The sequence below is a fragment of the Peromyscus leucopus genome, chromosome 5 (genome assembly GCF_004664715.2).
Source record: "Peromyscus leucopus breed LL Stock chromosome 5, UCI_PerLeu_2.1, whole genome shotgun sequence".
NCBI lineage: Eukaryota > Metazoa > Chordata > Mammalia > Rodentia > Cricetidae > Peromyscus > Peromyscus leucopus.
In genome coordinates, this window is record NC_051067.1 from 143,136,483 (window position 1) to 143,158,124 (window position 21,642).

General features: G+C 43.2%; 1 protein-coding gene across 8 annotated transcripts in view; it reads right to left on the minus strand.

The window, feature by feature from the left end:
* Eya1 (EYA transcriptional coactivator and phosphatase 1) overlaps window positions 1–21,642 on the minus strand; it is a 151,899-nt gene that overhangs the window by 54,515 nt on the left and 75,742 nt on the right. For all 8 annotated transcript variants that reach the window (XM_028864604.2, XM_028864598.2, XM_028864599.2 and 5 more), the window contains 2 exons: window positions 8,367–8,506; window positions 6,341–6,424 (listed from right to left, as the gene is read on the minus strand). In XM_028864604.2, coding sequence (XP_028720437.1) covers window positions 6,341–6,424; window positions 8,367–8,506 — 224 coding nt within the window. The remainder of the gene's footprint in view (window positions 1–6,340; window positions 6,425–8,366; window positions 8,507–21,642) is intronic.

Consider the following 21,642-nt stretch of genomic DNA (forward strand, 5'->3'; position numbering starts at 1 on the left):
CCTTCCAGCTCCCCAGACACAGGGTTGGCGCTCACTGCTAGGGTGATGAGAGCCCCCAGGGGATGTGGGAAGGACTTTTGGGCTCACTCATTGGTCAGAGTTGATAACTACTGCTATGCCTGCTCCTTGCTCACTAAAGTCATGGTCTGTCTTCCTGTGTACAGTGAGAGATGACAGAGCAGGACTGTTTGCTGCTTCCAGTCCTGTCTCCAATGTCTTGCTCATGCAGCTCCGCCTTTTCTCCCTCTTGACTGATTTCTGACAATGACAAGGATCCCAGAAATCTCTGCTCACTGAACTGCATCCCCAAACCTCGCTTAAGCAAAGCCTGGAATATACACTCAACAGTGTGCTCACTACGAGGTAGATCATGGAGCCAGACTGTGGCACCACTGGTGGATTCTTGCTAAGCATTCAGGAGACTATGGGTTAGGTCTCCACTATTGCCCAAACCTCTGATTCCACAACTCAGGAGGAGGAGGTTTACAGGCATCTTCAACTGTTATACAGTGAGTTTGAAGCTAGCCTGGGCTGCATCAGACCATGTGTCAAAGACAAAAATTGAATTGTGGTTGTGCTATTACATAGTAAGCCTATTTGCTAAATGACATTGCATCTTCTCTAATGAATTGTCTAGCTTGAGCTTCCTCAGGGCCCCAAATTCAGATAGCTAATGCTTACATGGCTTGATTGCACAGTCAGTCACAGTGATGCCATGGTTCCCATACCCTAAAGGCAGGAGGAAGAAGAATCAGCCCAAAGTTCAGAGCAGAAGATAAAGTGGGGACCACCTTTCTTGTTAGGGGCAGAAAAATCAGTATTTTAGGCTAATATCATCTCCGGCACATGTTCTTATGTTTTTGGTCTTAAAAATAATACTTTACAGAAATGAAAGAAGCCTCTTGGCTTAAGGATCCTCCCAAGAGCAGGCAGTAGAACACATTTGGTCTACAGAGTAGGGTCTGTCAGTCTCTGGTCTAGATGTTGAAAAACTGTGAGACATGGTAATGGCATAAATTCCAATTCTGAAAGACTAGCTCTGGCTTTCTTGGAACACGGCCATGGTTATTTCCTCACTGTCCCCAGCAGTGACAGGGCAGAGTGCAGTAGTTACGACAGGGTTGTGGCCCTACTCTAGCTCCAAAGTAGAAATGACTCTTGTCACTAACCAGACCCTTTGGAGAGTTTAGTATTGTCCCCTCAAACAAAGGAAGGAGGAACAACTCTCATCATTGGCCTACCAGAATATCCAGATGAAATGGGCTAGAAGAACTGTTCTCAGGTCTTCCACTCCATGCACTAGCTGACCACACCCACTAGAGAGGCTCAGACAGTGTAAGGTCACAGTGGCATCTGAGAGCCTCTTGGAACCTGGGCATGTTCTACAACAAATACTCCAAGGGCAGCTATAAGTTCAACAAGTGGCATGCTTTACTTTCTATTGGTTTTTGCTATTAATAAGACATAGTGTTACTCAATTCAAGCTTTAATGTAAGCATTAGAGCAATTCTACAAGCCAAGTAGTTCTGTGGATGAGTAGTTAACTCTCAATTGTAGTAAATAATCTGCCCATGGTCAAGGGCCTAGAACTAAGACAGATAAATTTGAATTTAAATCTCCCATTTCCATCACACCATAAGACATACCACATACTATCACTTCATGAGATTGAAGCCACTGTCGCCATATCACTCACTGGCAACCTTGCCAAGATTCAAGAGTTTTGTTGTTTCCTGACAGTTAAGTCAAGGGGCTTACTGCTCTTGTTGTAGTTGGGTTTTGACATTAAGTCTCATCTCCATTCAAATATATGTACTTAGCAAACAATTTAAGCCAGATATAATATTCTGTTTTAAATATTTTCTATGCACGATCTCAAATTATGTCAATTCCTAATCCATAATCTATAAATTAACCCTGGTAACAAGCCAGGAATAGGGGTGCATGCCCGTAATCCCAGCACTTAGGAGGCGGAAGCAAGAAGATCAAGGAGTTCAAGGGACCTATTGGATTCATAGGTAGTTTCAGGCCAACCTGGGCTATATAAGACTCTATTGAAAACAACAACATCAAAACCAAGCTAACAAAACAAGCAAACTTGAAAAACAAATAAAACAGCCTAATTGCCTGGGAAGAGAGCTTCATGGCACCATTGTTGAACTCAATGAGTATTAGAGAGTTAAGAAGTTTGAACAGAGCCCACAATTCAACCTGCCAAGCTTTCTGCCATTTGCTCCCATTTTAAGTGTTTATGCTTTTTTTTCATAAAATGATGAATGACTTGTAACACTCTTAATATCCACACTAGCCAAAATTTCAGGAGAAAGGGGTACTAAGTAACTAATAAAAAGGAAGTGTTGAAGGGATCAAGGCACTTGGATGAAGATACTCCCAGAAATTTCTCATGAGCACGGACCCTGCTTGAGTCATCTACACAATAGTAAGTTGAATATTGTTAAGTTTGGGGTTTATAATTCAATATTGAAAATTGGATTATATTGCCTGTTTTAAGAGCATTCTATGGGGGAAAAACTAATTTTTCTTTAGTGAAATTCAGAAATTTGGATGTGGTTTGGAAACAGTTTTTCAAAACGCATTAAACAAAAACAGCTAGAATACATGTTACTAGAAACACCCTAATGACAGTAACACCCCCAGACTCTACACTCCTGTTAATATGTCGTTCTTTCCTCTGTCTTCGCTAGCTGTACAGAGCACCCTCCTTCTGTCCCCACCCGCTTTGTTACAAAACAACACTTCCGTCTAATACCCAGCATGCCTTCTTCCCACAGCTAGGATTACCCAGAAGGTGGGATATTCTCAAACCTTGGGAGGGGGTTATATACTGCTATAACATGCCCTAATTTTGCATTATATCTACCAGATCCCATTTCCCCTTACTGAATGGCCCACTCATTGAGTTGCCTAAGCTACTGTGACTAAGCTACTTCTCAAGTATCTGGTTGCCATAGAGACAGAACAGCTACCACATTGTCAGGCATTCATTTCTTTCTATGCATGTAGAGGAAGGCGGAGCCACATACTTCCCTGACAATGGTCAAGAACATAAGTAAATCTGCACTCCAAAAAGAGGCAGATTGCCACTAAGCTACCTTCAGACTCTAGAGAACAAAAGGGATGCAAGCCATTCCAGTCAGCTTGGTTATTGTCATTGTTGAGAAGAATTCTGAACAAACCTCATATTTTTCAAGGATTGATTATTTGATTTGAGAACAACTTCTACCCAATTCTAATGTCCTTTAACGAGGATAATATTAAGTAAGGACAGCAGGTTGGTCATAGCATCCAGCACACAGCAGATGCTCAACAAATGTCTGGGAGGAAGTCAGATAAGGGTCTGAGGTGCTTCCGGTCCTAAGCGTCACAATGTTCACGCTAAAGCTGGTCCCCAGCTCTGCCCAGTTCTCTCAGGACACTGTCTTTGTCTGCCAGCTGCCTTCTTGCTTGTCCAAGTAAGTGTGTCAACACTACGATTGCCCTAACACCCCAATTCCCAGACTTTACTAACAACCAGCTCATCCTTATTTCAAAATAACATGACTATTCTCTCAGTTGCTCAGGACACCACCCAGGAATCACCTTTCTCTCTTCCCTGTTATATACTGCCCCAAACCAAGTCATTTCTACATCCTCTTCACAACACAATCCAGAATCCAACCACTATCTCTCCACTGACAGTAAACCCAGTTATCTTTGCTCCCTGCCTTTAACTCTTCATGCACATGGAAAGTGGTGTAAAGCTGTAAATCACCTTCTCCCTTGAGATCCCCCATGACTTCCCTTGTTTCCTCCAGTGAAATCAGTTTTCATGCAGATGGCTGGGAGGCCCTGTGAACTCGGCTGGCGTCCTGGACCACATCTGCTGCAGAAAGGGTCCGTCTTCATCACTACACTGTCACTCAAGGCCTGTTATCCCTCAAATAGCAAATCCTTCCATGCTCCTGCACTTGCTGTTTCTGCTGCTTAAAACAACTTTTTCTGATGGCCACAGTGACCTGAGGCCATTCTGGCTTCAGATGTAAAGTTAGATCGCATCTTGCAGGAGATTCTCCTCCAACAGGCTGCTGGTGTCTGTGAGATTACTCTACAAGTAAAAGGCATTTAGAGTCGAAGGCATTTGGAACCCAGCCTAGAGACCTGAGTTCTATCCTTGGATCCCACATGGTGGATGGAAAGAACTGACCCCCACAAGTTGTCCTATGACCTTCACATTCATGTGTGTACACATGTACATATACGCACATACAACAAATAAAAACAAAAAGTTGAAAAACAAAATGGGCTTCCTGAAGTTCTCCATAAACTGCATCAATGTGTCAATGAAGAGTAGAGTGACAGAGGAACTCATCAGAGAGCCCTAGTCTACAAACTGTATACATTTGACTTTAGAAGGTTATATGAGAGAAAAACAACAAAATCCAACAGATCATGTGCCCTACTACAGTAACAGTAAAGAAAACACATGGAATCCTACTTGATGAAGTCTCAAAATACAAATGGCTGGTACTTTTAAAAACCTTTTAATGAGTAGGGCATTACTGAGAGAACATTTTGCCTCTAGATTGCTGAGAATCTGAAAGAAAAAAAGTTTAAGCCAATGGTCCCAAGCTTGGTGGGAACTCCACATGCAAATCAACAATTTATGCCACAGGCCGCCAGGAGCTCACTAGGGTGTGTGGTGACACCAACTTTATTCTAAGTTGGCCCTGTTGGTGGCTCTGAGAACAGTGGCCACTTTCCCTGGGCATCAGCGTGGCCTCTAGTGGGAGCTTCTAAAGGCTTGTGCTTTTCTGTGTGATTTCAAACATTGCCTGCAGGAACAGCTGTTCTTCTCAACAGTTCTGTGAGTTCAGAAACCCCCAGCTTTCTTATTTACGAGTGAAGTGTAGGGGCATCCTATGGCTTAGTGAAGATGATGGTTAAGGCTCTACTAACTACTTGTAGATTACAATTAGCTTTTATGTAGTCATTTTTAAAATAGAGCTTGCTATAATCACAATACTAATATAAAACAAACACCACCACCAATAACCCTGCTGGAATTTACTGAATCCCTCTGGTGTGTTCACTGCCTAGTAGAGGCTTTTCGAAACCTTTGGACTGATGAGTTTTTGACATAATTGTCATTGTCTGCTCACAGAGAACTTATTTAACAATACATGGGCTATCTGGTGCTTCACATATATCGCTGCATACAAACTCAAATGATGGGATAGTCAGGACCTTATAAGAATGTGTGTGCACATGTGTATGTGCAAGCACTCCAAGATTTTTGTGATTAGAGCTATTGATAATAACTAGGAAACCTGGACTGTGGAGCTTAGGAGACACTGCCCCACTTTCACCTCCAGACTTAAGTCAACATTGGGGATTAAATGTATGTTTATTGAAATAAGTATGTGTTGAAAAATGAATACATGGTTATATTTATAATGTAAGCTTATTAACTTTTACGGCGTCAGTTTTGATGTTGATAAATCTCTTGTTGCATTGATATAATAATTTATTTTTGGGGGATACAAACTAATCTTAGCTTCAAGGATCTAAGACTCATTATTTCTTTAGCCATTAAAAAATAAGAAATACACATAGGGTAATTTTAGAAAATTTTTATGACCAGTTCAAATGACAAGGTTTTACATGGGTAAAGTCTTTTAAAATCAACAAGCAACACACTGCAGACAATTTCTAATGTTTTAGAAAACTCAAGAACCAGTATACTAGTAGGAGGTAATATGTGATATTATTCTTTACCAATTCATCAAAATAAATACCATACTATATACATTAAATAACTCTAATATGTGTGTATTAATGCTACTGTCATTCAGAAGCTTACTATTACATACCATTTACATTAATTCAGTCCCAACAGTAAAGGGTCACATCAAAGTATCCATAGTAGATGTTTTAAAAGCAAAACACCAGTGCTGCTAATCACTGCAGACAATAGCAAGTGATATTTGCCCCACTCAATGTTTTAAGAATAAAGGACAGGGCCAGTAGAAAAAGCACAACCAAAAGGTCTTATCTTTTTACATATTTTAAGTATCATCCCATCACCTTTCTCACTAGAATCCGAAATAAGCATGAACTGAATGAAATCTGTCTCATTGGTAAGACTTAAAAATAACCTGTGCTTCCCCACTTACGTGTGTTTGTGTTACATGTGTATTTGGCCACACTAATAAATCATGCTCTTTTTTACATCTTAAATGTACTGTTTAAAGTTAAATGCCATTCATTTGACAAAAGGAAATAAGTCAATTCTGGCACATTTGCTCTACGGTAATTCAAAGCTGGCGCTTTGTGTACTCACCCTCCCGTATCTGTTGGCATAGGACCCCGTGAGCAAGGAATGGAAAACTATGATTGTCTCGTCCAAGTCCCAGATGAACACTCGCTACAAGGGAAGGACAAAGTCAATGCACCTTTGCTCTGGTTGGGAACACTGCTGTCAGTTAATCTTGACATGACATGGTAGTTTTGAAATGACATACAAAGGAAAAATCTGGACTTCTGCGTTTTCAAATGCAACTCACAGGAGGACAAGTCTATTCATAAAGTCAATATAAATATAGAAAAAAGATTGTATGTTTTTCCTATCCTGTAGTAATATCTCAATTTCAGTTCCAGGGGGTTGAAACTAGTCTGTTTATAAGTTTTGAGAGAGAGAGGGTTCTGGAATTGAAAGTCATTCAAAAGAGACCTTATCTCAGAAGATGAGAAGAATTAAAAACAACTTTTATGATTTACTCTAATCAAGTTAAATATTAAACATTTCATGCAGAAGTTGAAGCTTAGTTCATTCACCTTATGTTAGCGGTTAGGCAGTTACCCGAAGGATGGGTTATACAGTTGGCTCTCAGCATTTTTGAGTTCTGCATCCAGCAATGGAGCTGCTTAGAAAAACAAACTATATCTCAACTGAACACGTGTATACTTACTATTCTATAAACGGTCCAGGAAAAGGCTATCTATATATAATTCACATTTTATTGGTATTGTAAGTAGTCTCGACATGGTTTAAACTGTGGGGAGATGTGAGCTACTGCTTAGTGGTAGAGAGCTTGCCTAGCATGCATCAGGCCTCGGCTTCAGCTCCCAAGATGTGCAAAACCCAACAGGAGGCTGCACAGGGCATGTGTGAACAGCCTGATGCAGATGAAGGACTAGAGCACCTGTGGACTTGGGTATCAACAGAAGGGTCCCTGAGCTTGTCCCCTGTGGATACCAAGGGGCGACTATTTATTTTTCATCAGGTGTTTTCAGTTTTCAAAATTAAGCAGCCACATCACACATACACTTAGACACTCGGGGAGTATTTTCATCTGGATTTGGAGTTCTTTCAAACAGTTCTTCGAGATAACTATAGTCTCCCTAGCTTGCTTCTCTCCCCATTCCTCCTCACACCAGCACATATTCATGTACATAGACGCTGCTGGGAAAGCTTCATCTTTCCAGCCAAAATCATCAAGTTTTCCACCATCATATTTTACTTTGGCAAAAAGCAGGAACTTAATTGCAATGCTTCAAGGCACTGAACCCTGCCACCCTGACAGTTCTTGCGGAATGCTTTTGCTTTTGAACTGCACCAAAACATGTCTCAGTAGCTGATTACCATTTCGGGTTAGAACATTCCGGATCTCCCTTTCTCGATGTACACAGATGTGTCTTTAGTTTCAAAGTGGAACTGACTCAGCTCTTGAAGGATGGCACTTATTTCTTTGAAATGCCAGTTATACACAGTAGTATGGTACAAATTTTTTCATGCAGAACTGCAAAGCTTGTTCAGATTTGTGTTTTGTTCTGTGTGAGACAGAGTGCCACAGAGCCTTGGATGGCCTCAGACTCATCATGAGCCAAGAATGACTTTCAACTTTCGATCCTTCTACCTCTATCCCCACCCCCCACCTCCCCACCCCCCATGCTGGGACTATGGGTGTGTGTCACCACATCTGGCTACTATATTTCTTGAGGGTGAAAGAAATAGACCCTCTACTGTGTAGACATTGTGAAAGAAAATACCGAAGTAAACAATTGCAGAAAGCAGGAAGACACTCAATGTTGCAGCCCTCATGCAGGTTGTTTGAGGTCTTGTACTCCTCCCCCTGTACTGCAGAATAACAGCATAAATACCCACCAGCAAATTATACCAGCTATGAAAAACATGTATGATAGGCAGGTAATATAAAAGAGAGAAAAAATGTTTTACTTTGCTAATATGAACAACAAGCAATGACCAAAGTGTTGGGGTATTGGCTAATGTCACAGGACAATTCTATGGAACTGTTAATGAGCTATGTGGTACCTAGTTTTTTATTTGAGTATGGGCAGTGACATACCTCAAGATCAGAATCTGGAGGAGGTGAGGGGTTATTATTTCTTCTGCCTCGGCCACGTGACTTCCCATCTGAACCTCGACGCAGTCGATCAGAATCAGAATCTTTAATGGGCGTTGAAGGGCTGTGGATCGTACTGTACTCTGTAGGAACATAAGAAGAATTTTCAAGTCCCACCACTCTAGTGCCAAGAATCACAGGGAACCGTAAAGAGGAAAGACATGCCATTTAGCTTAAAGCCTACATTGCCTCTTACTTGTATTAGTAAATAGTGCAGAGATATGAGACTCAAAGACTTGCTTTGAAAGTACTGTGTGGTCAGAAACCACCCAGCTTTAACTAAGGGTGTGAGACAGCAGGCTGTGCTGCATTGTGTCTGTTTCCCTGGGGTCCCTGTGATGAGCTGGCGCTCCTTCCCAACATGTCCACTGCTCCTTCCCAACGTGTCCACTGCCCCTTCCCAACGTGTCCACTGCTCCTTCCCAGTGTGTCCACTGCTCCTTCCCAGTGTGTCCACTGCTCCTTCCCAGTGTGTCCACTGCTCCTTCCCAACGTGTCCACTGCTCCTTCCCAACGTGTCCACTGCTCCTTCCCAGTGTGTCCACTGCTCCTTCCCAACGTGTCCACTGCTCCTTCCCAGTGTGTCCACTGCTCCTTCCCAACGTGTCCACTGCTCCTTCCCAGTGTGTCCACTGCTCCTTCCCAACGTGTCCACTGCTCCTTCCCAGTGTGTCCACTGCTCCTTCCCAGTGTGTCCACTGCTCCTTCCCAACGTCTCCACTGCTCCTTCCCAGTGTGTCCACTGCTCCTTCCCAACGTCTCCACTGCTCCTTCCCAGTGTGTCCACTGCTCCTTCCCAATGTGTCCACTGCTCCTTCCCAACGTGTCCACTGCTCCTTCCCAACGTGTCTACTGCTCCTTCCCAACGTGTCCACTGCTCCTTCCCAACGTGTCTACTGCTCCTTCCCAGTGTGTCCACTGCTTCTTCCCAACGTCTCCACTGCTCCTTCCCAGTGTGTCCACTGCTCCTTCCCAACGTCTCCACTGCTCCTTCCCAACGTGTCCACTGCTCCTTCCCAACGTCTCCACTGCTCCTTCCCAGTGTGTCCACTGCTCCTTCCCAACGTGTCCACTGCTCCTTCCCAGTGTGTCCACTGCTCCTTCCCAACGTGTCCACTGCTCCTTCCCAGTGTGTCCACTGCTCCTTCCCAACGTGTCCACTGCTCCTTCCCAGTGTGTCCACTGCTCCTTCCCAGTGTGTCCACTGCTCCTTCCCAACGTCTCCACTGCTCCTTCCCAGTGTGTCCACTGCTCCTTCCCAACGTCTCCACTGCTCCTTCCCAGTGTGTCCACTGCTCCTTCCCAATGTGTCCACTGCTCCTTCCCAACGTGTCCACTGCTCCTTCCCAACGTGTCTACTGCTCCTTCCCAACGTGTCCACTGCTCCTTCCCAACGTGTCTACTGCTCCTTCCCAGTGTGTCCACTGCTTCTTCCCAACGTCTCCACTGCTCCTTCCCAGTGTGTCCACTGCTCCTTCCCAACGTCTCCACTGCTCCTTCCCAGTGTGTCCACTGCTCCTTCCCAACGTCTCCACTGCTCCTTCCCAGTGTGTCCACTGCTCCTTCCCAGTGTGTCCACTGCTCCTTCCCAGTGTGTCCACTGCTCCTTCCCAATGTGTCCACTGCTCCTTCCCAGTGTGTCCACTGCTCCTTCCCAACGTGTCCACTGCTCCTTCCCAGTGTGTCCACTGCTCCTTCCCAGTGTGTCCACTGCTCCTTCCCAGTGTGTCCACTGCTCCTTCCCCAAATGGTCTGTACTATTTCTCTGATTCCATGAATGGCCCCTGGCCACCCGGGGAGACTGACATTAGATTCAGCTGTGGCTCCCCCAGCTACAAATAGGATTCTGGTTCATGGAGAAAGATGAAAAGACAACCAGCTCCAGGGCAGGGAAATCTGAGTCACAGGACAGATTTTTCTTTCCAAAATTTAAAATTACCACTCTGTCCCTCATTTTATGGGAGAATAAGAGTGTGAACTGATAAGGGGAGCAGACTTTTAGACAAAGCCCACCTTGGTCTAATACCCACCTGGGCTCTTCTTGTGTCTTAATCTCTGTGAAGCAAACATCTAACACCAGGCGTAACTTTAAAATTACTCATCTGGTTAACTCAAAGAAACCACTGGAAAAATTACATAGAAACCACAAAATAAAGAACAACTCCAAAAAGGCTGGAAGGAAGAGTTGAACAGTTCTGGACTTTGAGGAAGGTTTTTATCCTGTGTCCAGAAAGAATAAAATGACTCATTCTCACCTCTTATTCTTCTGTAGTCCCATCAGATAATCTCTGCTCTACCCAAGTTTCAGATGGCCCTGGGATGGCTCAACCCACACGGCTCTGAGCCACATTCCTTTACTAGATAAGGATGAGAATCTCTCTGTTTAATATGAATACTTCTTCCTCACTATGATCTTGTTGATCATACATTACCAGACAGAAAACTAGGAAGGGCAACGGAAGGCCTCACAGCCTTTACAGGTATATTCTTCATCCTAACTCCACTTCATCCTCAGTCTTAACTCTCCTCATCCTCAGTCCTAACTCTCCTCATCCTCAGTCCTAACTCCACCTCATTTTCCTTCCCAATTCTACTCATTCTCAGTCCTAGCTCTACCACAGTTCCTCTGAGATCAAAACATGGGAACCACCATGACTTCCAAAGTGACAAATGCTGCTCTGAAGCTTTGTGAGAGAGGACACTGGGCAGCAGACTTCTGCAAGTCATTTTCATTTCTAATGCTCTTGAACCTGCTCTGCACTTCTTGTTAAATCTTAACAATTCACAGATTCCCAGACCTCAGGATTCCTCCTCCATCACAAGCAAACTGCTAAGTATCCTATGTAAACTGGCCATGGGACTCCCCCACCTAGAAATCACCAGAATGACATACAAGCCAGTCACTTACTTGCTTTCATCAGAAAGTCCAAAGCAATTCCACTCAACACATCTGCCTGTTTAGTTGCTTGGATTCATTTTTTTGAGCTAACCCATTTCACAGAAATGTTAGACTCAAACATAAAAAAGGATAAAATTATGTCATTTTTAGGAAAATTGATGAAACTGGAGGTTATCAAGTCATGAGAACTAATTCAGATTTAGAAAGACAAATTTTTGCATGCTTTTAATCATATGCAAAACTGGGATTAAAAACATGTGACCTGACAGCACAAAGGGGACTACTCACTGTAAGGGAGGGGAGAGAGAGGCAGGAGGAAGAGCAAGCATATATATATGTATATATATGTATTGTGCACGCACACACACACACACACACACACACACACACACACACACACAATTAATATGCAGTTAATCATCCCCTAAGTCAACATTAACATTCTTCTATTGCAAAGGCAGACTGAAAAGGCATCTGTACTCTTTAAGGCATTCTAAGCAAGCATTTCTTTTCTGTATTTTAGAGAGAATAATGGATTCCAAATGAATATATTTTAAGGGATCAAACTGATTCAAAGTTGTACTTTTGAAGAAAACATCTTATCCTTGCATTTTAAGAAACATCACACAATGTGTGGAATCTGGGTGGCCCTCATCTAAAATCAGACCCATGGCAATATCTACCCTGGCTTCAATATGAAGCATTCATTTTGCAGAGTTGGTATCAGATGAACTTTGTAATCTAAGTCCTTCACTGTAAGATCTACCATCCAGCTTTGGGAAGAGCCTACCTGAGAAGGACTGAAGACATGTAGTGCTGGGTCTGTGTGCGAGTTCTGTATAGACTTCTAGATTGCTTTATTTTGTCCACAAAATATCTAACAGGTTTTTATCACGACAGATTTATTTTTACCATCCACTAATTTATCTTTTTAGTGTATATGTGTTTTTAAAATACAAATTCAAAAAATATTGTCATATTTTGGAAATAAACTATAGCTAGGTACAGTTTATTGAGTTCACTGAGCAAAACAGGAAAAATTATGCAAAGGCTTTTTTTTGGTAGAGGAAAAAATGATCTTAAAAGATTAACAGTTTGACATCTTTAAATATTAAGATATATATTTTCACAACATAGAAACCTCTCTTTATTAAGAGGGAGATAATATTAAAACTGATGCAAGCTAGTTTTATTAAAATCTCTTCCTTTGTGCTCTGTGGGGTGGAATTAAATGCTTTTAACTGTAAACCAGCTTTACTGATTCTAACATCTTCTTCCTGCTTACTTGTGCAAAACAACTCAGCTAATTTAATCTTCTAATCCACCCACTGCTCATGTTTCTCTAAACCCCCTCCAATTGTTTGGCTTTACCCACACTGAGATGTGGGTGTGAAAATATTCTGAAGAACGTTCATTTCCCTTAAGAAACACTGGTTCCATGGTGTGCTCACAGGCCTAGCTGCAGCACTGAGGAACCAAAATTCATGGTTGCACTGGCCAAAATTCTGCCTTTGAGGGCTGAAAATTCATTACTCATAAGCATGCACAGGGGATAAAATCAAAGGGAAAGGTTATTGCAGCTGTAAGTTTCTCTGGTCCTGCTCGGCTCTGCCATCAGGACGAACCTCTCCCACCCGAGTCCCACAGCTGCTTATAAATAATCACTCAGAGGCTTAACATTATTTACAAACTTATGGCCATGGCCTATGGCTCAAGTTTCTTGCTAGCTAGCTCTTATATCTTAAACTAACCCATTTCCATTAATCTCTTTGTCACCACATGTTCCATGACTTTACCTGTGTGCCATCACATGCTGCTCCCTCGACGGCAGGATGGCGTCTCCTCTGTGTCTGCCTTTCTTATTCCTGTCTCTCTTCTGGATTTTCTGCCTACCCCTAAGCTGCCTTGCTATAGGCCAGACAGCTTTATTTATCAACCAATCAGAGTAACACATATTCACAGCATGCAGAAAGACATCCCACAGCAAGTTATGACTCGGGAAAGGTGGAATTCTTCAGCCCCTGAAGGATATCCACATAAGTCTAATCAGGATAGATGCATGAGTAAAGAAAAAATTGAAATGTGCTCCAAATAGGAGCATGTCAGGGATAAGAAAAGAAAAATTCAACAAAAGAAACAAACAAACAAAGCAGTATGATCTGGGTCTACAGAGGGCATAACAAGGAAGCTGCAGTAATGCGTGAAGAATTCAACCAAGGAAAGGACGCTTTAGCTCCTGGATGGCAGGAGGCTGAAGACAAGTTATACCCAAGAATAGGAGACAAAGGAGCAGATGATTCAGTAGTTCACAAGAGGGAAGAGTGTGGTCTGGATACAGGTGGTGCCATAAGGGCAGTGATGGGTCTGAGTCACCATCGAAGGCACAATCAATAACTATGTGGATATGGAGAAAGGCAAGGATGATACTCATGCCTGTGATTTGGCAAGTGGGTAAAGTAGAATACTAAGGATGAGATTTGATTTAGGAAGAAGGAATTATAGGGAAGAGGGGAACGTCAAGATGAGCATTGGAAATAACAAGTTTAATGAGGCTGCAGGCATCCTCATAAAGTCCAGGAAGGCCACTAAAGCTGTGAAAAAGTTGACACTAATGTAAGGGAAGGAATGTAAAGAAACACAGCCTATGTAGAAGAGATGGATGAACAGTGGTGGGGCTGTGACAAGGGAATCCAAGGGGGTTAGAGAGGAAGGAGTTTGTGAGGAGGCAGAGTGGTCCAAAGCTTCAGATCAGCTACGAGACAAGAAAATAAGACTGAACCCAACAGTAACATAGACTTAGAGTGAGAAGTATTGAGTAAGCATGCTAATAATGTAGACTTGAGAGGGTAGAAAATTAAACAGGAGACAAGAATCCTACAGTTACTGGTAACTCTATACTTCTTTCTAAGCTCTGCAATATTATCTTATTTCTCTGCTACAGTGTTGACCAACTCATCCTAATTTAATTGATTAAAATTGTTCTTTAGCAGTTCCATACGTGTGTACTATGTTATATTTACTCCTATTCCCCACCTTTTTTTTTTTTACTTATCCCTTACCCAAGTAATCCCCTGCTCCCTACAGAATTCTTTCTCACATTCACGACTCTTTTATTTGTTTTTGTGACCCACTGATTTTAACAAGGACTACTAGTGTAGCTATGGGTTTGGAACTATCTTATGGAGTCTAGGGGGATCACTATTTGACATACACGGGTGCTTCTCAAGTTCTTTCTTTATCCCGGCTGTGCAGATTACTCCACTATTTCTACTAGCTGGGCAAAGCACATAAAGGAAAGGGCTCATCTCCTTTAAGAGATCATTTAAAAGCTGATGTTCACCTATGGAATTATTTAATACCAAAAACCTGACACAGAACCATTAGAATTCTACATTTGCCGATACTGCAGAAGCTTTCCATTAATTCTTCAATATTAAAAACAGGAGGCTTGGAACTCAGAAGAGTCTAGTCTTGGCCAGTAATTCTCATTTGATTTTAGGGATACAACTTCCAGTTTTGTCAGATCTTAGTCTCCTGACTTACCAAATGCAGGACAGAGCCTGGACTGTTGAGCTCTGAAGTTCTCTTATCTTTGGACGCAACGTGACCAAACTTTCCTGACAGTAAGCTCTTGGTCTCCCTGCAAGAGTGTAGTTAACATACAAAAAAGAGTCTCCTGGGGGACGTGCAGCCTTCTGGTTTATTTCCTGCTATACGCTGGCCAAATACCTCATGCCTTCCTCAACTTGCCATCTGTTGCTTTTACACAGTGCCAAATCATTTTCAAAAGGCTTATATCAAATTAAATCAAGGTAGTCTTATCATAATCTTATTCATGCACAAAGGCTTCCCTATTTTAAAGAAGGCATTGCTATTTGGGCATCATGCCCAATTAAAATTTATTTTTAATTTGCATATCTTGGAAGCATTTGTGAATATTTGTTTAAAAATTCTTTTCTTCCATGAACTGTACAAGCCCAAGTCATAAACATTCTTTGATTGGTTACCATAACTCTCTTTTCATATTTGAAGATATTCTTCCAAGTCTGAGATTTCCTTAAAGTATGTTTTCCTTCATGGAGGCCTTTACATGGTATCTTGCTGTCCAGCAGGAAGACCTGATTGGCTCCCTGGAGATCTAGGCATAAATGTTCACATTTATTCTACAAAACCAGGGGATCCCTGCTCTAACGTGATGCCCTGAGCACTGGATATACTAGTGGGGGTTCTAAAAGCAGGATTGTAGGTTCCTGAAGGCTTCTGTGCTCAGGGAGGAGGGAAGTCTCCCCTCTTTGCTCATCCTGGTCTGAGTGAGGGAAAGACTGCTGCTCTCTAAGCAGAGCACAGTGATGACCTGAGTAAGCTCTCATCATAAGGACAATGACACTGTGTCCAGAGGTCCTGTGATCTCTGCCAGACCCCAAATCTGTATGGTAAGATGAGACAGCTCACAGGCTGAAGAGAAGAGCTTCGTGTAAAATCTTCAGGAAAACTTTTGGAATTGAGGGAACACAGGACATGGTTATTGTGTTGTGGTTGTGGCTAACATGAGGCTTAGATTACAAGAACATAATACAGCACTTTCCTAAACCACGCTTGAGTCTAGGACCTTGAAATATATCATATCATTGGAAATGAAGTAGGTCCTAGGCAGTCGTTGACACAGAGGTAACCTTGAACTTTAATACTCTCAAAATCTATATGCCAAAAAAAAAAAAAAAAAAAAAAGTCATCCGAACAGATAGTAACCATGTTCCTGAGGAAGGCTGACAGAGAAAGGCAGGGCCTGGGAACTCAAATTCATGAGAAGGAACATGGCAGATCCCTTGGTTCTTCCCACAGAGTGAAGATGATACCGGACATAAGAATCATATTAGGTTTTTGGACATGTTTCTGTTTAACTTGAATGTTGTTCTGTGGAGTGAGTTTGATTAAACGACAGTAAGTGGTACTGCATCTGATTTCAGGGGTCGGCTGACAAAACCTACCAATGATAAAAATTACCCAGAAATTCTCTCAATAGTAATGAAATTATCCCTTGGGACGGTTAGATATGGGCCACTGTGGGACATGGAGACTATCAGTTATCTCCACGGCACTGGGACAAAATACCTCTTACTTGGTAAAGGAAAGGGTTCATTTGACACACAAGGAGTTCCCACCCACAAGCCTTGGCCCTGGTGTTCTGTGGCTGTGGCAGCCCATGTGGGAGAACCAGGTGAAGGCAGAGATCCATTTACCTAAAGGTGACTGGGAAGCAGAGAAGAAACAGGACGGGTCTAGAGTCTACGATCCCAATTTCCGGTGACCCGACTGTCCTCCACTAGACTCCTCCGGCTGACAACCAATGCAAGTCTTCAGTAGTCTTCAGTATGTGGGCCTCAAGGGGGCACTTAATCCAAATTCTAGCAGTTATCCATACAATTTAATTTTGATATTCATTCTTTCCCCTATCTCTTTTTTTTTAATGCTCTAAACAGGAGTCAGTAAATTTTTCCTTAAAGAGTCAGATGGTAAACATCTTAGACTTTTTTTTTTTTTTTTTTTTTTTTTTGTGACAGAGTTTCTCTGTGTAGCTTTGTGCCTTTCCTAGAACTCACTCTGTAACCCAGGCTGGCCTCGAACTCACAGAGATCCGCCTGGTTCTGCCTCCCAAGTGCTGGCATTAAAGGCATGTGCCACCGCCGCCCAGCTGCATCTTAGACTTCTTCTTCACATAGCCCCTTTTACAGCAATCTCACTGTCTCCATCTGAGCAGTTAATGCAGCAGACCACAAACACCCCTGGGGCTGATACAGGCATCAGACACTCATCTTGCTGTGGATATCACTCTATATAAATAAAACACTGATGGCCAGTGACCAGACAGGAAGTGTAGGCGGGACAAGGAGAGAGGAGAATTGGGGAAACAGGAAGAAGGAGGGAGAGACACTGCAGCCACCACCAGGAGAAGCAGCATGTAAAGACTCTGGTAAGCCACCAGCCACGTGGCAAGGTATAGATTTATAGAAATGGGTTAATTTAAGATAAAAGAACAGTTAGCAAGAAGCCTGCCACGACCATACAGTTTGTAAGTGATATAAGCGTCTGAGTGATTATTTTATACGTGGATTGTGGGACTGCGGGGCTTGGTGGAGCCTGGAGAGAAGCCCTCCAGCAACACATCTTACACGTGAGTTTGTGTTCTCATGTCTCCAAGACTAGCCTGGTACACACTCCATACCTAATGCCTCTGATGCAAGATGGATACTATTCTTGGGCCTAACCCTATTGTTTATAGTCATCTGTATCTTGGCCACAAGGACAGACTAAAGGAGCAGATAATCACACCAGTGCCACCAGGTAATGAGTGAATCGTTTCTGAGAAAAGAAAACCTCAAGGCTAAGTTTCTTGCTCACTCTACTAGGAAAGCAGAAAACCGGGGTGAAGAGGCAGCTGGGAAAGAACCTGGAGGCTTTTCACACTGAGAACTTGTCTCTGACTTCAAAAGAACTCCCTGTTGAATCTGACAGATGCCCCTCATAGCTAGACATGACATGAAATGGTCACTCTTTCCCATACGGCAGGTGGGGGAAAGACTGTCTGGAATCATGCTCTGTGGCCAGAGACTGTCAGAAGTGAAACCCAGTTTCTGTCACTCTTAAAACCCCAAAGAAATGTCAGCAGTGGCCTGCACTCTATACTGGAATTCTCTCGTGACTCAACACCACAGAAGCCGAGTGCTCATAGCGAAGCCCAAACGCACATGCACACATTGCATCAGCTCCTCTGCTTTTTGAAATTAATAAAAGTGGAGCAATGCTGAAATGCTTCTTTAAAAGGGTCTTAATATAAAATGCTTTTGCAAAAACGGCCTTGGAAACGAATCAGTCTGAGGCAGCTGCACTGACCGTAGCTCTTGGAATTTGGGCAATGGAAGGAAATGGTTTCCCAGTGCGTTCTTGAGCCGGTGAGTGCTGTTGGGGCTGAACTAGAGCCCCATGCATGCCAGAAACATGTTTTCCCACTGAGTGGAGGCCTCATCTACTTTGGTTTGTTTCTAATGGCTGCCAGTGTCACCTCTGTGCTGACAGTGGACTCAGGGCCCAGCACTGCCCAGTTCACATGTCTCCTCTTTATCTCTCTATTTAGTGCTCTGCTTTAGGGGAACAACTGGCTGATGCCTGGGCCCTAAGAGCTTCTCCATACTGCTGATGTGTTTCCCTGCTCATGGTTTAGATTACTCCTATGCCTCCGTCTCTGTTCATCTGTGAAGGCGACAACTTCTCCCAAATGCTTCCCATGCAAGACCTACTATAACGGACTCTCTACCTCCCTCTCCTCACCCCTACTACTCTATAATGGACTCTCTACCTCCCTCTCCTTACCCCTACTTCTCTATAATAGACTCTCTACCTCCCTCTTCTCACCCCTACTTCTCTATAACGGACTCTCCACCTCCCTCTCCTCACCCCTACTGTTCTATAATGGACTCTCTACCTCCCTCTCCTCACCCCTACTTCTCTATAATAGACTCTCTACCTCCCTCTCCTCACCCCTACTGTTCTATAATGGACTCTCTACTTCCCTCTCCTCACCCCTAGTACTCTATAACAGACTCTCTACCTCCCTCTCCTCACCCCTACTTCTCTATAACGGACTCTCCACCTCCCTCTCCTCGCCCCTACTTCTCTATAATGGACTCTCTACCTCCCTCTACTCACCCCTACTGCTCTATAATGGACTCTCTACCTCCCTCTCCTTGCCCCTACTTCTCTATAATGGACTCTCTACCTCCCTCTCCTCGCCCCTACTTCTCTATAATGGACTCTCTACCTCCCTCTACTCACCCCTACTGCTCTATAATGGACTCTCTACCTCCCTCTCCTCGCCCCTACTTCTCTATAATGGACTCTCTACCTCCCTCTCCTCACCCCTACTGTTCTATAATGGACTCTCCACCTCCCTCTCCTCACCCCTACTTCTCTATAATGGACTCTCCACCTCCCTCTCCTCACCCCTACTGTTCTATAATGGACTCTCTACCTCCCTCTCCTCGCCCCTACTTCTCTATAATGGACTCTCCACCTCCCTCTTCTCACCCCTACTGCTCTATAATGGACTCTCTACCTCCCTCTCCTCGCCCCTACTTCTCTCCTCCTTCACCCTGGTCTTCCAGGCACTTTTGGGACCCACCACATGCAGTCTTCCTTCCTGACTTTGGCCCATGCTGCTGCCTTTCCCCAGAACACTCTTCCACAGATACTGAGGTGGCTCCTTCTTCTCCAACTTCAGGCCTTCACTAAAGTCACTTTGTCAGGGAAATCTTCCCAGAGAGGTTGCCTGCCCTGACTCCACATTCCTTCTCCAGCTGCTCATCTTTCCAGGCCTGTGTGACTGCAGCTCATCATCTACTCATCTTCCTGGGCCATGAGAAGCTCCTGAGAGCGATTACTTTATTTTGCATACTGCCCAGCCTCCCAGGTCCAGAATTATGCCTGGAAGCTATTGAGGTCCCAAATACATTATTTTAGGAACCTGGTAGGGGAATCGTCCATGGTTCACACAGCAAACACACCTGATCATTGATAACACCCGCCCAACACACACACAAGGTGTATTTAACCCTTTTCTTGAGAAGTATGTCCCAGGTAAGCACTCCTTGATATATCTTCATTCTATTTGAGGAGGATCTGACAGGAGACAGCAAACACATCTGGTTCATTTCCTCCCTTTTGCTTCAGCAGATTCCAACAGTATAGAGCTAGACAGAGATTGTGCTAGAGTTGGGAAATGGAGGACTGAAGTCCAGGTCTCTCTCTGGACTTTAGGATTATTTCCACCCCAGACTGGTCAGGGGTATGTTAGTATCCTCATAGATTCTGGTTAGTAAAAGGTAAAGGTGCTAGCTAGCATGAACCACAGCCAGGACATCAACCAAGGGCAGAACACGGACAACTGATTAGTTCAAGTTGTCTTTAGAGTGCACAACCGAACCTACAAAACAGACATCACAGCCTGTGTACATTCCAGAGCAGGCTTGCTCATTTGTAATTCAGATGATTATCTGGATGCTGTCCTCTCCTCGGCTCCCTCAGCAGCACACTGGAGACAATATGACTGTGAAGATCACATAGTTGATGCAGGGAAGGAAGTATTTTGCTCAAGCATCTTTGTGTTGCTCTCTTGTTAACTCTTCAAAGCCATCAACTTGGGCTCGGCTATGTTGTTTGTGAAGACGATCAGAATGTGATCTCTTAGTTCAAACTACTTTCATCCTTTAATGAAATTCGAATTCAAGCATGCTCTGATAGACAAAATGCCCTGTCCTGGAGCCCATTTATAGATGATCTATTGTGCTACGTTGAAACCTATACCACCTTTGACATTTTGTCCGTCTCTCATTCAGACATCATTCAATGCTGAGGACAAATTTCATCTTCTCTGTTATTTTCCTTCCAAATACTTTAAATGAGAAATCTCTGTTCAGGCACTCTTTATGGCCATGTTTCTTCTTCTAGAGCTGCATTCCAACATTTCAACTTCTTTTAGGTTCATCAAATACATGGCTGTCTTCTGTATGGATAAAATCTTTCTGAGGTCAGGGAATGACCTTGTAATTTCTTTATTTCCACAAAACCCAAATGATTATTCAATGTAAGGAGAGCTTGATCTCATGAGATACTGTTGCATCTATCTATCTATCTATCTATCTATCTATCTATCTATCTATCATCTGTCTGTCTGTCTGTCTATCTACCTGTCTGTCTCTCTGTCTATCTGTCTGTCCATCTGTCTGTCTATCTATCTAATTTTCTCTCTGTGTATCTCTCTCTCTCTGACTCTGTCTTGGTCTCAGTCTCTCTCTTTTCTTTTTTATTTGGTGAGGAGAGTACTAGTGATTAACCTTAGGACCTCACACATGCTAGGCCAGTGTTCTATCTTTGAGCTGCATCCTCAGCCCCCTTGAAGTACATCTTCAAGCCCTCAAATTTCTCTGTAGAGGAAACAGTGCTTTTCATGTTCTCTATGACCAGGGAACAGAATGATGCAATTTAATAGCACAATTAAGTATATCTCAAGAGAAATATGGTCTTTTATTGTAATGGTTATCTATCTCAAAAGCAGAATCCAGGGAGACCATTAGAGGAACAACTTCTGAAACTCGTGCTGTAGGGAAAACCCTAAAGGAGGCTGGAGGAGAAAGCAACCCCGTGCATATCCTGCAGTCCTCACAGTGCACTGAGGAAGGAAATGTAGGGTAGGGTAACACATAAAGCAAATTTATATTCAAAATCCTTCCGTTCTTACATTTGGGATCCATTTTACCATCGACAATG